This window comes from Dysidea avara, chromosome 8, assembly GCF_963678975.1.
Source record: "Dysidea avara chromosome 8, odDysAvar1.4, whole genome shotgun sequence".
Taxonomy (NCBI): Eukaryota; Metazoa; Porifera; class Demospongiae; order Dictyoceratida; family Dysideidae; genus Dysidea; species Dysidea avara.
Window position 1 is genome coordinate 6,124,989 of NC_089279.1, and position 18,382 is coordinate 6,143,370.

Consider the following 18,382-nt stretch of genomic DNA (forward strand, 5'->3'; position numbering starts at 1 on the left):
AATAGTTAGTTAGTGTAGCTTAATAGTCAGTTAGTTTACTGACCTGTTAGCTAGTTAGTGTATTAGGTGGGCTATTATGTTGTTGATTGTGTAGTGATGTAACACTTACACCCATATGCACACGTGACTGTGCATACAAACTTTCCTGTACACATAGTTTATTACATTATTGTTCTAAATGAAACAGGTGCCCCTCAGCAACAGCAAGGTTGACAGCTGGAGGCACACATGCAGGGATGCTTGGATCTAGGACACGATCCTCTGATACACATTACTGAAGAGCGCAGCAAGGAGAACCCCAAACTACAGTAAAGCCTGCCCATAACCACTGAATATGGGAACCCCATGCACTTCTCACTGAGCAAATGGGCAAGATGTTTATAAGTGATATTATCTGCCTTTCCCATACCTACAGATGTGGAAAATACAAGTGGACCTTAAGTTTAGCTGTGCCACAACAAAAAAACTAAACAGACTATATAGTTTTTTTTTAAATGTTAATTTAAAGATGAAGTAGGGAGGGATCTATCCAATAAAAAGTAGTGAAACAAGAGCATACAGTATAGCTTAGTGGGAAAGTCCCTACTTTGGCACATTAGCTATTATTACTTGTTCAATGCCAAAGTAGGGACTTTCCACTGAGGCTGTAATACCATCATTCATCTCTTGTTTTACTACTTTTATTGCATGCATAGATCCCTACTTCATTTTTAAATTAACAATTTTTAAAAAATACTAGTATAATATATAGACTAGTACTATTCTGTAAAAGGTGATTTTTGTCATGTAAAATGTCTCTTAGATGATTTTTGAAAGTGGCGGTGTGCAAAATTCTAGAGGGTATCCCTACTTAAGCAGCACTACTGTATACCGTTTGAAAAACAGCACACTGACTATAAACTCTCTATCATATTATACAAACTTACATATTTTGGTATAGTAGACATAGCAAAAATGCACTCTGTGTTTAGCTATAGTATTTCTACCGAGAACACTGTTGAGACAGTATAACTTGGTATGAGCGACTACATTATTAGAAGTTATCATGTCATCATCATTCAGTTGTGAACTCATTTGATATTTTATGCAACCATAAATGTAGTTGCTCTCATATAAGCATTAGTGTAGGAACACATATATACTAGGAAATATCTATTCAACCATAATTGCTATACCAAATACAGCATTCTGCATTATCCACATGTACTGTACATATGGTCTACGTAAACTTTCAGGGTTGAAAAGCCATTGCATGTGTATGGTATTACTATTTACCTTTTAATTAGTGAGAAACGTAACTACCTAATTTAATAGGCTATTGGAAGCCCCACCCATTTTAGATATACAGGGAAGAACAAGCCACCTCTTCGCTTTAGAATCAGTTATGGTATAGTGAATTTCCACTAGTGGTCTAACCTATCGCTCATATGTGGATACTGCATGTTGTTATTCTAGAGCAACTTTGGAATTTAAAGGGTTGTGCATATTTTTTTTTGCCTTGATAAGGAAGCTCTCAACTGGCTGACTGTTTAATCAGATTATACATGGATACACTCTAGCTATTAAGGTAGTACCCATCTAGCCCCCCTCCTTCAGAGATCTGTGTTTTTCTGCTAATTAAATTAGAAAGCTCCTTAGCAACCTCTCTTTGTACAAGTCACCTGGAACCCTGGACTAGACATTACTTATGTACCATAAGTTATATGTAGCTAGCTATATGTAGATTGATCAATTCTCTACAAAACTGGCCATACTCTTCCAACTTTATAGTGACGGTTGTCAGCTAACATTATAGTGATTCATTGGTTAGAATTTAAATATGTAATTATAAAGTAGTCAAGATAAATGAAGATACAATGCCACATATGCATGCACTACTAAAATATGCATTCAGTTTCTGGGATCCATACCATGAAATAATTTGCAAAATTTAATGATGTGCTGCAATGTGGGTAGTTGTTTAACTATTACAGCAGTATAACAGTTATAGAATGGCCTGCAGAGTATGGGGTAGATTTAGGGGTGCACATGCAGGGAACATCACTGAACCGATATATTTATGCGGTATGTTGAAGTATCGTGAATGGCTCTAATAAGTACTGTAAGTGTAGAAAGTGAGGAGGGGTGGTGCACTTGCTACTAAAACAACTTAGTGGTGGAGGGCATAGGTGGGACCCAGGGGCGGATCCAGGGGGGGGCTTCACCTTCACTTTTAGGCTTTACTTGATCAATATGCTGAGTATTATAATAAAATTTTGTCTTAGCATAATTATATGATCACTAATAATACAAATACTCATAAAACTACCTTATAAACATCTTTCCAAGGTATTATCAGTAGATTTATGCTAAAGTTTATGCAACAAGGACCTGGATCAGCATTGGAGGTGTGCAAGATCGAGATACTCTAATAGAGCAGTCAGCTAACTACTCTAATAGAACATTCACTGGAAGCATATAGTTAGTTCTGTTATGGAATTTTTCCAAATCTGCCTGCACCTATACATACACTGAGGTATACATTGGTCTGTTTAAAGGGCTTCATTCATCTACTTGTGTAGTTAATATGTATGTCAATACTTAATTCAGGTACACAATTTCCATTGAAAAGGCCTTTAGAGTAGGCCTTTTGAATGGAAAAGGCCTTTTGAACAATACAACATTCAATCTTGTATTGTTCAAATTTCAAAAGTTTTCACTTTCAGCATTATAATTCTAACATGCACATGCATATTCAGTGTTGTGCAATTGTGAGAGGGTGCATCATGTACTTGGTTGTCTGTACCTACCCAAACTTTTCCATTAGCAAAATGCTTTAGAGAGCCATACCTATAATCTAAAGGCAGTATATACAATATCTACAGGCAGAAAATATTATGAATTTTATGTGGAAATGTCTCCAAATTGCAGTATTTTAGCATCTATTTTTCAAAAATTTCCTGGGGGACATGCCCCCAGACCCCCCTAGTTCCAGCATGCTTTGCATGCTGGGAAGTGTGCTTTGCACACCTCTACCCAAGAGATTAGTACCTTGAGTTAGCCCCCCTTTTTATAAATCCTAGATCCGCCCCTGGGACCCTACCTGTCCATCAAAACTATTCATACTACTCTAATAGAACAGTCATTGCACACAATACTGAAATCCTCCAGGGTGTTTCTTATTTACAAAACTTTCTAGGAGGCTAAGTGCCTATAGTGAGTCCATGGCATGGTGCTGCAAATGCAACTTTTTATGTTGAACTGTAATGCCCATAACTGATTATATATGGCACTATTGCACCCCATGCATGTACCCCATGATAAGCCACATCATTTATGAGATTTGATTTTTAAATCTATCCTGAAGCCAGCTGGCAATGTTGTTCTTCCCTGGCTGAAGAACCAAAACACATGTTACAACCACATGCACACATACAGCTATACAGATACAACCAGAAACAATTGAACACTGTCACATGGCACATACAGAACAGTTACAGATAAGATCACCAAGGTTGTACACATATATGAAAATAATTGTCCTGAAAAACCATTGATTGTAGAATGTCATTTGGGAACCATTCCACCACTGTGTATAACTTAGAAAAATGTTGAGTGAAAGATAAATGACACCTTGGTGGCTGTGAAAATCACTGTGTGGTATGAGTGACACATAGTTTTTGGTGCTGGTGTTCAAATGTCAGTTATGGATGGAACTACTGGGATATGTTGTGGCCGAAAATATTGATCATGCATGCATTGCACATAGTGAGCAATATTGGATCACACTGACCAGTGGTAGCCACTACATTGTGTGGAAATGATGTGAGACCTGATATTGAAGTCCCATACATAGTCAGACAGTACAGTGTTGTAAACACAGTTGGCCAATGGTTTACTTTTACAGTATGCAGATGATACAACTATTATTTGTACTGGTGCCACTCCAGCTGCTGTACAAAATACTATGTGCTCTCAACTTTCACTAATACATCAGTGGATTTTACAGAGTGAAATGGAAATTAACTTCAAAAAATCTTCCGTTATTTGGTTTAAAGCCTCCAATTGTTCCACAAAGTTTACATATCCTCCTATATCTGTTGGTGGTGTTGTTCTACAAGTTACTAAGAAACAGAAGTATTTAGGACTTATTTTTGACTCTACTATGTCTTGGACCCATCATGTTGCTAATGTGTGCCGTAAAATGTCGTACTATCTATGTTTGCTTAGGTCTCATCGACATGTTATTGATAATAGTTTGATGAAGATGTTATTAGAATCCCTGGTATTGTCTCATTTGTCTTACTGCGTAACAGTTTGGGGACCATTACTGGGAAGCACTCTACTGCAAAGACTTCAGAGGATGCAGAACCGTGCAGTAAGGTTGTGTTATGACCTAAGGAAATATGATCATCATAGATTGCGATGGTTGCCACTGCCTTATTTTATTCAGTTTAAATCACTGTGTTTAATGTACCACCAGTACCACCAAGTTAAATGTATTCCACTTGAACCACTGATTGTTTTCGGTGGAACTACTTCATATGGTACAAGGACACCAGTATATTTTGTGAACATACCTATGTTCCGCTTATACTTTACTCAACGTTTTTTTCATTATAAAACCATTCAATGGTGGAATGCATTACCATCATCTGTAACTGACTGTATTAATTCAGTTTCCATTTTATGAGTATGTGGATGTCCTTAAGCAGCACTGTGACTCACTCCTTTGATAACTTTAACATGATTGTGTAACTATATGCATGTTTGTGTGTGTGTGTGTGTGTTGTAAGTTGTTTACCTTGGTTGTCTTTGTATCGGTTATACCTTGCTTTGTTTAGTTTTGTGTGTACTATTTATGTATTGTAATGTGTCCCTCTGGGCAAGGAAGAACGGCTGTAGCCGATTGCTCGGAGGTTAAATATATACAAAATCAAAATCAAATCATTCAAACATTTTTAAGGATTGATATTAAGGGCATGGACCCCAAACAGCCAGGTACAATAAAGTAAGTGAGAAAATATAGCTTCAGCAAACTTGACTTAAAAAATCAACCTCTGTTTATTCAACAAATATAAGTAATGATGACATTGATCAGCACACCTGGAGACTATCATCAAATATATCCGGGCCTCTGGTTATAGTTAGATACAACAGTAAGTGGATGTTATTTGCCATCAGGATAACACGTTGGTGTGGAACTCTAAACTACATCACAGAGGACACAGTTGATTGCATGACTAATCAGTTTAAGATATGAATTCATCAAGGTGTCAATATCTTTTACATCTGAGGCAGAACAAATTAGTGTAGTGTATTGTTAGCATATTGCAATGGTATATACCACCAGAAACTTGAGATGGCAAAAGAATTAACATACACTAAAAGCAATAAGGGGCCAACCCCCCTTTCACAGACTCTGACATCTACTCTGAAAAATTACTCAAACTCCTCACATGGTGCCAATGGTCTTATAAATAATTTTGCAACTATTATAACACATCTGGATGATTGTTCAACTGAAACAATTTATCAAATTATGGAGTCAAGTGAATCAAATGACTTGCAGAAGTTCAAAAAGAGGCACACATTACCTTGCCATCGTTCAAACATTTTACAAGCGATAAGCACCCTGGCGTGGGTGAGGTAGGGAATGTTGCTCCAAATAATTGCTCAACTGAGCAGCTATTCAAAGCCTTATCAGTAGCCAGAGCATGCAGGCATCACAGATATACTGAGCTAGCTAGCTATAGGTCTGGATCACTAAATGCTCCACTGTTGTGTACAGGAGTTATATGAGCTCTGTCTCTGTGGATGAGCTCTGCATGAGTTATATGAGCTCTGTGGATGAGTTATATGAATTCTGTGGATGAGTGACAATATGAGATCTGTCTGAGTTATGTGGATGAGTTCTGAGTTATGTGGATTAGTGACTGTGGATGAGCACAGACTCTGAGTATATGTATGAGCTCTGTGGATGAGTGACAATATTGTCACCCATGACTGAGACCTATGAAGAATGCCAGGTTGTAAAACTTAATAGATGCATATGAGGATGTCATGTCACTGGTGCATGTATGTGAAGGGCTGTTTCACCCTCAACCTCGGTCCCACAACATTGTGAGAGAGAGACAAAAACCGCAAAGGCTCTATTGTTGAGAGTGATGCATGTATATCGCTGCATAACAGCTAGCTGTTTATATATTTAAATATCTAATTTGTCAAAAAGACAGGGTGGCACCAACTTGAAGGCATAGCCTATACAAGGGTACATGATGGAGTACCAACTGATATGTACACTACAAAAAAAAAACGCAGTACACTTGCCTGTACCCCCGGTGTACGACGAAAATTATTTACACTAGTGACGATTTCGAGTCACGTGATCTGTCAACACAACAACGGTCGAGTCCGGGCATAAAAGGTCCACCCGGGCCACTTTTGTTGTCACATTTGGTCCGCCCGGACCATTTATGCAAGACATATTTGGTCCGGCCGGACCGATTATGCACCCGGACCAATGTTTGTTGGAAAAAAAAATGTTTGTTCGACGTCATTTCCGCTAGATGCAATTCCCAAAAAAATTCTTAAAATTATGTCATCGATTATTATAATACAGCTAGACTTTGTAAACAAGTGCAGGGAGTCTTTTATCAAGACGGAGTATAACTACATGGCTGTAGAGCCCCTGAAGCTACGTGGTGTCACCAGTACTGGTAAATCGATCGGTAAAGGAGCATATGGAAGGGTCATCGAAGTATGCGCACATGGAATGTTGTGCGCTGCCAAAGAAATTCATTCTATTTTACTGGAAGGGGTCGACTCCGAAGATTTCGAACACGTCAAACAGTCGTTTCTTACCGAATGTGCTCGAAATCAAGCACTACATCATCCCAATGTAGTGCAGATGTTGGGTATTCACTATCCTACTCCTGAGGCTAAATTACCATGGCTTGTGATGGAAATGATGGAGTGCAGTTTGACAGGCTTTTTGGAGAAATACAAAAAAGATAAGGTACTACTTCACACCAAGTTATCTATTCTGGCTGATATTTCTCAAGGACTGGAGTTCCTTCATGGTCAGGATATTATCCACAGAGACCTCTCCTCCAATAATGTTCTTTTGACAAAACATTGTGTGGCAAAACTTTCAGACTTTGGAGCTGCTAAGCTAATTGTGAATCACAGTCGTATTAGCAAGCATACACAAACACCCGGTACACTGCAGTTCATGCCTCCTGAAGCCATATCTGTGAACCCTTGTTATGGTAAATCCATTGATGTGTTCTCGCTAGGTTGTGTTACCTTACACCTCATGTCTCATCAGTGGCCACAACCATTGGATCAAGTTTGCAAAGGTACACTTACTGCTCTCACAGAGGTAGAAAGACGGGGAGGATATCTTAAATTGTGCACTTTGTCATCTTTGAAACAATTGATAGAGTCTTGTTTGCAGAATGAGCCCGACCAGCGACCTGAAATAGCTGCTTTTCATATGGAGGTAAAGAACATTAAAGCTGACATTGATGGTCAAGCTCCATTACATATGGCAGTGAAAGGTTTGGGATGGCATAAAAGTGCTTATCTACCTGAAGTCACTAGCACTGGTAGAGTTGTCAGTACAAGAAGATTTGGTCAGGTACTGGAAGTCTGTGTGCATGGAACACTATGTGCTGCTAAACAGATTGATCCTCGTTTATTCAACAACATGACCCCTGAAAAATTTAGAGCTATGAAAACTTTGTTTCTTACTGAGTGTGCCACTGTTAGTGACGTGCATCATCCTAATGTGGTTCAGGTATTGGGTATTCACTATCCTACTCCTGAGGCTAAACTACCATGGCTTGTGATGGAGATGATGGAAACCAGTTTGGCAAGTTTCTTGAGAAAATATGCAAAAGATGAAATTTCAATCCATATCAACTTATCCATTATGATTGATATTTCTCAAGGACTGGAGTTCCTTCATGGTCAGGATATTATCCACAGAGACCTCTCCTCTAATAATATTCTCCTAACAAAACATTGTGTAGCAAAAATTGCAGATCTTGAATTGGCTAAAGTTGTAAAGGCACAAACAATTCACTTTTTGCCACCTGAGGTTATTTTCACTGCCGATTGTCAACATAGTCATGATGACAAGCCAGTTGATGTGTTCTCATTAGCTTGTATTGCCTGTCATATCATGTCTCATCAATGGCCCCAACCAAGTAATCAATTGGCTGATGGTTCAACAACTACTCTCACAGAAATACAAAAACGGCTGGAATACCTTCAATCATTCACTGAGTCTTCATTGAGATCGTTGGTGGAATCATGTTTACATAATGAACCACACCAGCGACCTGATGCAACTTCTGTTTGTAAGGGTTTAAAAAGTGTCAAAACTGCTGTTAATCATCAGCTGCCTTCAGGTACAGCTAATAGCATTGAATGGTTTATTGCGAGCTGGCAAAAGAACCTTCTCTTCTCTGAGATTACAAGTACTGGTAAAGTGATTGGTACAGGAGCATATGGGTGGGTGTTAGAAGTTCGTGCTTGTGGAACTGTATGTGCTGCCAAAGAGATTGATCCTTATTTAATCGAGAGCATCTCTTCTGAAGAATGTGAAGTTGTAAAAAAATCTTTTCTTGTATGTGTCACCAATCAAATATGTCATCCTAATGTAGTGCAGTTGTTAGGTATTCACTATCCTACTCCTGAGGCTAAGCTACCTTGGCTTGTGATGGAAATGATGGAAACCAGTTTGACAGGCTTCTTGGAGAAATACAAAAAGGACAAGGTCCCACTTCACATCAGATTGTCTATTCTGGTTGATATTGCTCAAGGCCTGGAGTTTCTTCATAGCCGAAACATTGTCCATGGAAACCTTACCTCCAATAAAGTTCTTCTGACAAAGCAGTATGTGGCTAAAATTGCTGATCTTGGAGTGGCTAAAGTTATAAGAAATAGCGCACTGAAGTTACCAAAGGAGACACTTGGTATTCTGCACTTCACAGCACCTGAAGCATTACCTGCTCCACAGTACAGCAAGCCAGTAGATGCGTTCTCACTAGGCTGTATTGCTTGTCATGTCATGTCCCATCAGTGGCCTGAGCCAAAGGAGTCAGAAGACACAATCACAGAGGCTGAGAGACGAGACGAATATCTTCAATCATGTACTCCATCATCTTTAAATAACTTGGTAAGGTCAAGTTTACACAATGAGCCAAGTCAACGGCCTAGGATTTCAGCTGCTCGTGTAGCACTAGAACACCTTAAGAATGTTACTGTAGACCAGTTTCCATTTGCTGCAGCCAACCATGTTGAACTACTTGACGTTGTTGAGTTAGGGAAAATTCAAGTTGGGATGCTACGTTCAAATCTTGAAGATGCTCATACAAAGTCTGAAACTGTTATAGCACAAATGAGGGAAATGATAATACAAAAAGATAAGAAAATACAACAGATGGAATGTGAAATGCAACAAAACTCCTTTACAGGGAAAGCGGTATGTAATAATTGTATGCTATATAGTATATAAAAGCATTTTATCTAGTATCTAGTATTTTTTTAAAGAGATAGCAAAGGGATTATTAAAGTTGTAATGCTATGATACGAAAAGTATCATAAGGGACTTGCCATCGTTATTATCAACATGTGTCAATTTATGTTATTCACAGTAACTAAGCTTGTTTTATTGAGTAGTTGTCTATGTGCCTCAGTTCTGTTACCATAATAGTAGGGACCACAAAGATGAAGGCATGGCCCACGAAAAGCATCACCCAACAACCGGCCTCAATTTTCCCTGACGACGATGAGGCAGTATTTGTTAGGTAAATTTAAGCCCAAACAAGCTTTCAGATTAACCCAAAATGCTTTCAACAAGTTGCTACAGAATTTTTTTTAAAATTATTAACAATTTTCTACTGACTGAATGAGTAATTGACTGAGTAACTGACTGACTGATGCCTTCAGACAAGTGTAACTCGATAATGGCTGAGGCTATGGGCTTGATTTTTTCACTGTTTGATATCGCTTCAGCTGGATACGTGTCTTTTGGCATGCCGCAGTACATACAATGCATTCTTCATGGACTTACTAGTGTCCTCCTTTGTGTCCCATTCATCTTTGCTGACAGCGAAACGTGTTGATTTGTTGGTAGCACGTGATAGCTTCTCTTCGTAAGGAGATTGTCCGTATTTTTGTAGTAGTCACTTTGATTGCAGGGGTGCTTTTAGAACAGTTTTTGATTCATAATGCTGTGTAACAGGTTGAACATAGCTGACAACGAAGCGTAATGGATACTCCACTTTTCAGATGATCAAGACACATGGTAGTGTGTCATGCGGCCAAGAAAGCTGGCGACCACACCATGAGTATAGTACAGGAAGGAAGAAAACAGCTTTTTCATGCCTGCATAGCTCCATGGCCCCTTCTCCAAAGCACATCATTTTTGCATTATAGCTGTCCCCTCCCAGGTAGGGTACACTACACAGCAAATTTGCAACAGCCATTTGTGAGATATGGGTGTTCAACATTTCGTTTTAATTTATATGTTAAGAGCGTATGGAGTGTGTAATGAAGAGCATGTAATGGTGGACTGACGTACCAATTTTGTTGTGAATCTGAGGAATATTCAAGGAGTTATGAGCGTTTATTCACGTAAAAAAAAATCAAACTTCTGTCACGGCTCCAGGGTAAACCGAGTATAGAAATAACTTGAAAATTGGTGTGTAGATAGGCTGATGATCATAGCAGTGCCTTTTGATAGTTTGAATAGCAATAGAGTTACAGTGACAAAGTTATAAAGCAAAAACCAACCAAGTGTAAAATCGCGGGCTTGAGATACTCTAATAGAGCAATCACCGTGAGGTAAAAAAAGGTGTGCAAAAATGTCAGGAATAAAAACTTACCAGAGTTCGAACCAGGGACCTCCATACCTAACACCTGCACCCTTAACCACTGAACCACTGCTACCTTGGCTGATCACCTCACTTAATTTCTACTTTATAAACTAAATTTCTAGTTGAAATTCAAACATTTGTAATTTCATAGATCTACCAGTAGAAGTACTAGATTGTTCTAGAACATTCTATGTATGTTCTATTAGAAGTCCTCAAAAAAATTGCGCTCTATTAGAGTAATACACTAATATTATCAAATATTGAATTAAATCATGCAATGAGATACATTATAAGTCTGTCTTTAATAATCATCATTGTATCTACATAGAAAAGAAGAAATGTGAATAAAAACAAACCTCAAAGTCAGCCATAGGCTGGTTTTGGCCCTTATAAAGTACAAAAAGAAGTGAAATCCACACATAAAAAACAGCCAAGCTGTGAAAAAATGGTGTGGCCTTAAAAAGCTTGGGTGAAAAAAGTTGCAAAATCAAATGTGGTGGCCAAGAAATGGCTGCAATGATGTTAATGCTATAATGGATGTGTGCATTGTTAAAATTTATTAGCATTAAGATCATTGCAGCCATTTCTTGGCGCCACACAACTTTTTTCACCAAAGCTTTTTAAGGCCTCACCATTTTTCACAGCTTGGCTGTTTTTGTGTGGATAATTGATAGTTTGGGGTCTGTGGCACCATTGATGCAATATGCATGGGTTCACCAGTCATAATTTACAAAACAATTTAACAAACAAGTACACAAAAAATTGGAATTTCAAGTAGAATAGGAACCATAGCACATTGATAAAAAGTACTGGAGTAGTGCACGATATTAAATCACAGTAAAACAATAATAAGTGTGGAATCAAAAGTAACAAAACAATTGAAGTCACCTACATTACAGCCACATTTATGGTTGTGTAGCTTGTTGTCATATTTGTCGTTACAATATGACTAAAGTAGGGCTTACATATAGCTTCAATTTCCTGTACTTGTATATCAGTGTCAAATAAGAAACATTTAACAACACAAGTACTCAAACCATCAAAAAGGAAAACAAGGGAGGTTAACTGCCCGGTGAAATAATAACAAGTGCATAACTAGTCTAAGAGTATAGGGACCTTAGCACATCAATAAAAAGTACTGAAACAAGCTGGAGTAGTGCACGATATTAAATCACAGTAAAACAATAAGAAGTGTTATATCCCTACTGTGCATTTCTATTATGGTACCTTGAGCACAGTAGGGATACAACCTCCCTGCACTAGTTCAGTGATCCTTACGAACTTGTAAAATTTTTAAACCTCCTTACAATGTAAAGAATAATATCAAGAGTGGATTAGGGGGTGTCTCCCCTTCAGGATGTTTACAGCTATGAGGCTGGTAGAGGCTACAGGTACAATGGTATTATATGCATAGGCAATGAAAATGTATAATGTAGAAACTGCAAGGGGAAGGGTTTAAAAGGAAGACTTGAAAGTTGAAATTTATACTTCTGAAAACCTGTATAGCAAGGAGCGAGAAACATGAAACTAGCTACATAAAGCTCTGTTGAATGTAGAGAAAAATCCCAGACCAGATGGAAACTTAAATCCCAGGCTGTATGTCTTCTCTGCTAGTTTGCTGTCTGGGTAACTTTTATGCATTCAACAGAGTTATAGCTGACTCTCTGCTATACAGGCATACACATATATATATATATCAGTGGACGTAAAGGTCCTACTTTGGTCTATACTCATGATGGATTAAATGTCCTTGTACTTGTTTGTTCACTTTATTGTGACATTATTATAACTGGTGAACCCATGCATGTCACATTACAGGAAAGAAATGATGCCAGGCTTGTTGTTTTGTCTGAACCTAATTATTAATTATTAAAACAGGAAAATGGTCATTACACCATGTTTTCAGTTATGTTCAGCCTGTTAGACAGTGTTACAAACTATCAGCACTACATTATGGGCCTCTGAGGACAGTTCAGTCACAACAGAAAACTCGGAGGATCCCCATCAAAAATGTAGGGAAGCCATCACGTGGTGCTACCACAAATCAATATCTTGCACTGTCAGCAAAGATAAATGGGACACAAAGGAGGACACTGGTAGTCCATGAAGTATGCATTGAACATACTGTGGTATGCCCAAAGATACCTGTCGGGCTGAAACAACATTGAACAATGGAAAAATCAAGCCCATAGCCTTAGCCATTATTGAGTTACACTTGTCTGAAGGCATCAGTCAGTTAGAAAATTCCACTGAATAATATAGCAACTTATTGGAAGCATTTCAAGTTGTACTGAAGGCATTTTTGAGCTTATTTATACCTAACCAATACTGCCAAAGTATTGTGAGGCTGGTTTTAGGTCAAAAAAGTCTAAACAATGTCTAGCAGTGCAAACACCAAGCCCATATATCTTGTCTGGCAACTCAGTTAGTTAGTCAGTCATATTAGTTTGCCAGTCACAGCTATTATATTATTTTGCATAAAACACTCATGCAGAAAGCATACACTATACTACCATTTGGATATCTGTACACAAAATCTGACATGTAAAAACTCAGTAGTACAATTAGAAAACATAGTGGTTAGAGCAATATACCCCATGGAGCTAGCTATAGAATTACCATCTTACTTTCTACCAACAAAATAGCAATTGCACCATCATTATAGTATTCCACTAAGCCCTATATATTAATATACCAGAAAAGCCACTTTTTGTCTATTGAGAATGGAGCAACCTACCTAATGAAATTATTGGCGAAGTGTCTAGCTAAATTCACCAGCAGCCTATATATCAGTGCAGTTGAAAATCACAAATAATTACTTGGAACAGCAACTAACCAAAGCCACACTTGTACCCCATGATAAGTCACATCATTTATGAGATTTGATTTTTAAATTTAGCCTCAAGCCAGCTGGCAGTATTGTTCTTCCATGGCTGAAGAACCAAAACACAAGTTACAACCACAGCTATACAGACACAATTACAAATACACGGCACATACAGAACAGATACACATTTAAATCAAGGTCGTATATGTAACACGAAAATAAATCATTCTGACAAATTGTTGATCGTAGAGCATCATTTGGGAACCATTCCACCACTGTGTATGTATATAACTTGGAATCTAAAAAAAATGTTGAGTGAAAGAAAAACAACATTGATCTTGGTGGCTGTGAAAATTGTTGTGTAGTATGAGTGAAATATTGACAGTGAAAAAATCAAGCCCATAGCCTTACCCATTGTGGAGTTATGTTTGGCTGGAGGCATCTTTCAGGCAGTTAGTCAGTACAATCAGATGATTCAGTTTAATAAGAATTAGATTTTAAGCAGAGTCTGCCTGACATAGGCCATTTGTCAGGCAAATATCATGCATGGCTGACCACTTCCTGACAAAATGTCAGATTAAAATACAAGGAAGTAGTCCAAGGTTGATTAGGTTTTTTAGTGTATAAGTAAATTGTAAACACAATAATGAGTGTACCATTATACATACTAAATCTATTGATGTATTAAATTCCCTGAATGTGTAAAGAAGCAGTGTATTAATGTCAGGGAAAGCTTTAGTTTGCCGGACATTTTCACTGGGGTTTTAAAAAATTATAATTGTCTCTGGTTTTATGTGTTTAGGGTCATTCTGAAGACATTTTTGTCCTTGATTACACCTGTATCACCAATGCTACCAAGATGCTGAGAAGGAAAAGTGAGGTTGCTTTTAGGTGATATTTTTAGCTCAAAATGTCCAGAAACCTTCATGATTCCTACTATACAGTACTACCATACCATATGATGAATGCCTCAAGATTGAGATACTCCAATAGAGCAGTCACCCTAATACAACAGTCAAGCTAATAATATAATAATAGTATTGTGATAAACTGCTAAAATGAGATTCAATCTTAGAATATTTATTTTAAATTTCCTGGGGAAGCATGCCCCCAGATTCCCTAAGTGCTAGCGTGCTTTACTCATTAAGATAAATCATCATTCATCACCCCAACCCCTCCCTAAAAAGGTTCCCCTGGCGGGTCACAATCAATCAATACATAGTTTAGAACCTAACACAAAAACAATCATGGAGTGCATGGGTGTGTTCAATTTCGTATGTAATGCTCAATTTTATGTGTTACAAACCCATATGTGCTGACTGTGTAGCTATTATTTATTTAATTATATAATAGGTTTCTAGACCTACCAGTATTCCACAATCTGTGGCAAAGGATTCTGTGTCTACCAGTGATAATGATGTTCATTTTAATGATGTCTTCACTCCTACACATTATGACTCAGATGATTGTTTAATACAAAATACAATTGGTGATGAGGAACCAAATGATCAGTTTAACCCTGCTCTTTGTGCTACTAAGAATATTTTTGATAAGCCATCATTACCTATGCAATTGTCTGCATCATATAGTCAACAGCAAAGTGATTTTGATGATGACATTATTTTTGTTGATGAAGACTTCGCCAAGTCACTTTCTGATTTGACTATTCCCAGTGATGCAACCACAAATGCTCCCACAACTAGCCCTGCTGCTAAATTTTGGCGCATGTCAAGGTCAGCATTATCCAAGTCTTTTAAATTGGATGTTAGGCGAAGTCCACGGAAAGAGAAAAACACAGTGAAGTCGTCTAACAAACAAACCGTTGACACAAACACTTTCCGATTGTGGAGTTGTGCTAATTGCATGCAAATCAATAAGGCAGACAGTATTATTTGTAAAGGATGTCAAATGTCCTATGGGTATATGGCTGCTGGAAAATGCTTTTGTGATGTTTGTAAGCTGAAAGTTTTTGTTGTTTCCTGCACAGCCAATGCCATCTGTCCTTGCTGTGAAAAGGTATTAGATGTAGCAGATATTTCATCATAGCTCTTGTGTAGGATTTTGTACAGGAGTTGACCCCATTAGCTTTACTGGCATTTGCATGCACATGTAATATGTTGTGTTTAACTTGTTTACACATGTATCAGTGTTTGTGCATGTGCATAGCTTAATGAATGCCATCTTAATGAAATATTTAACTACAGAAGAACAAAAAAATCACCAGACTTCAATGCTATTATCACTATTCACTACAAACAGCCCCAAGAACAAAGTCACATGTTAAATACAATTGTGTAAAGCAACCATATGCACCTCCTATTTAGGCCAAACATTTGGCCCTTGGGTAACCACCTTTACTAAAGACAGGCTCCACTACTTAGTGCACATATAGCTTATCAGGGATCTGATTGAAAGTCTTAACCATCATCAGAGATGGATACAGTGAGGTTTCCAGAAACTGGTCAGGTATATTTGGGCAATTAATCACAGATTCAGATCAAAATACTCCAATAGAGCTGTCCACACTCTAATACAGCAGTTAGATTTTGTAGTTTTAAGTTAACATACCAATGCAGTAAAAATAATATCTTAAGACCTAAAAATTTTCCATGCTCCCCAGACTTCCATGCAGGATAACTTTTCATGTGTCTGTTGTATGTTTCAAATTTCACATAAGCTCCACCTCTTAACTCTTTAGCCTGCTCCTGATACTATGCCAGCAGAAGCAAACATAATCTTAACATATGTTTAAAATGTCAGCTTTAAAGGTGAAAATTGCCACCAGATTCAATCTCAGAATATGTGATTCTCAAAACATTCCTGGGGAAGCATGCCCCCAGACTACCTAAGTGTGTGTGCAATAGAAAATTTGGGAACCTGTTATCAAAATTTCTGGAACTGCCCTTGATCATCATGCATGCACTTAATCTCATCAGATGCTTATAGTGTATAAAAGTCCTTCTTAGAAAACAATATAAAATTGGCCTTTATACTGCAGGTGGCTGCTAAGACCAGTTCCACTGTATGATACTACCTTTACTTCAAGATTTCATGATTCATTGCCAAAAGTCCTCTGCCCAAGCAAATCTCCATATAAATATTTACATATTTATTCTGAGGCACCACATTATACTCAGTGTCATGCATGCATTGTGCGTTTTGATCTTTGGAAGATATTGTGAAACTTTATTTAAAGCAGTGTTTATTCTAGGATTTCTCCTTCAGGAATTTGGGGGTGAAAGTTTATGATTGATAACTGGCTAAAAGTTCACAACTATGTAAAACAGTTGAATAGTTCCAAACTACTTATATAGCTGTATCATGAGCGTTGATTTTCGTGATTCATATCCTATGGTTAGTAGGGTTGTGTAGAAATGATGATGTAATGGTGCAATATCTAGGACAACCATGTGTACCTCATGTGAATTACTAATATTAGTAGTGTACTGTGTATGTTGAATCACGATTTGTAGGAGACATTGTATTGGCCATATACATATATAATTGTATAATACCACAATTAAAGCAAAACAAGGAAGTTTTTTTTAAAATCAGGCTTTCTGAAATTAAGTCTAGGGGTATTCTGTTGGCTGCAAACATACCATTTTGAAAGTAAACTGACTTAGAAATTTTTAAAATGAGATTGAATTTAAGGACAATTTTGATAGTTGAACATTTATTTATAGAAAACAACTAAGAAAAACTGGGTAAACTCTCATGTATGGAATGGCAGACAAAAATGATAAATTTTCAATGCAAAAATAGCTATAAAGGTTGCCTAAGGCCTAATATGCAGTGGCTCTATATCAAAAGATAAATGTCACAAGGATTACTATTTATGTGGAAAGTTTCATAATTGTACTAAAAAGTGCACGAAATATGCACTATGCCACTCTACTATGTAGCCATACATAATTAATTTTATTTGTATATGGAATATGGATACGTACATTTGAGTTCATCAGTGCATGGGATTAGTACTGTCAATTAGAGGTCAAGTCTTCATTAGCTAAAGACAGTCATTTAATTACTAAATTTGTCAAGCCTCAACCAAAAATGCCATGCAGTAAGGTGTTTTTAAGTTAAGTTGTCTGAGATCCACCTGCTCCTGCAGAATACTGTCTCAGTAATGAATAATGATGAAGTATTTGATGAAGTGCCAATGAATTGAACAGCTATGTGCCATTGATCAAAAATAAGCTTAGCTCTTTATAGCATACACAACGTGAATTCAAAATTTGCATATAAACTCAGTTACTTTCCTTGTTCAATCTGTAATTGCAACAATCTCTTTATCAGAATCATTACATCAAATTCCCTGCACAGAATCATTTGTAACTAACTTGAACTGTAACTTTAACTATATCACAAATTGTACACGTGTGTATAAAGTTTGTTCATACTGATTCCCTGGGCAATATATGCTGCCTGTCTAGTAAGTAATTCAAATTTGTACGTAATGTTGCAATGAGATTGAAGTTGAGCTAATGCTAATGTTATGCACCAGAAAGCTTGCACGATGGAAGAGAAGATTGTAACTTACAGTGTGACTTGTCCCATACTTTAGATTTCCAGATATCTACACTCAGAGGCTGATCCAGGGGGGTGGATGCAGTGGCTAGCCACCACCATGTATGGCCTTGCAGCCACTCATAGCTACACATGATGCAATACTTTATGCTAAAAT

General features: G+C 37.5%; 1 protein-coding gene across 1 annotated transcript; it reads left to right on the plus strand.

The window, feature by feature from the left end:
• The first annotated feature begins 6,606 nt into the window (after window positions 1-6,606).
• Window positions 6,607-17,196, plus strand: LOC136262802 (uncharacterized). Its single transcript, XM_066057204.1, has 3 exons — window positions 6,607-9,472; window positions 15,049-15,711; window positions 16,907-17,196. Exons 1-3 carry the CDS (start codon window positions 6,656-6,658, stop codon window positions 16,946-16,948), a joined length of 3,522 nt encoding a protein of 1,173 aa, XP_065913276.1. The 5' UTR covers window positions 6,607-6,655; the 3' UTR covers window positions 16,949-17,196.
• Window positions 17,197-18,382: the final 1,186 nt, after the last annotated feature.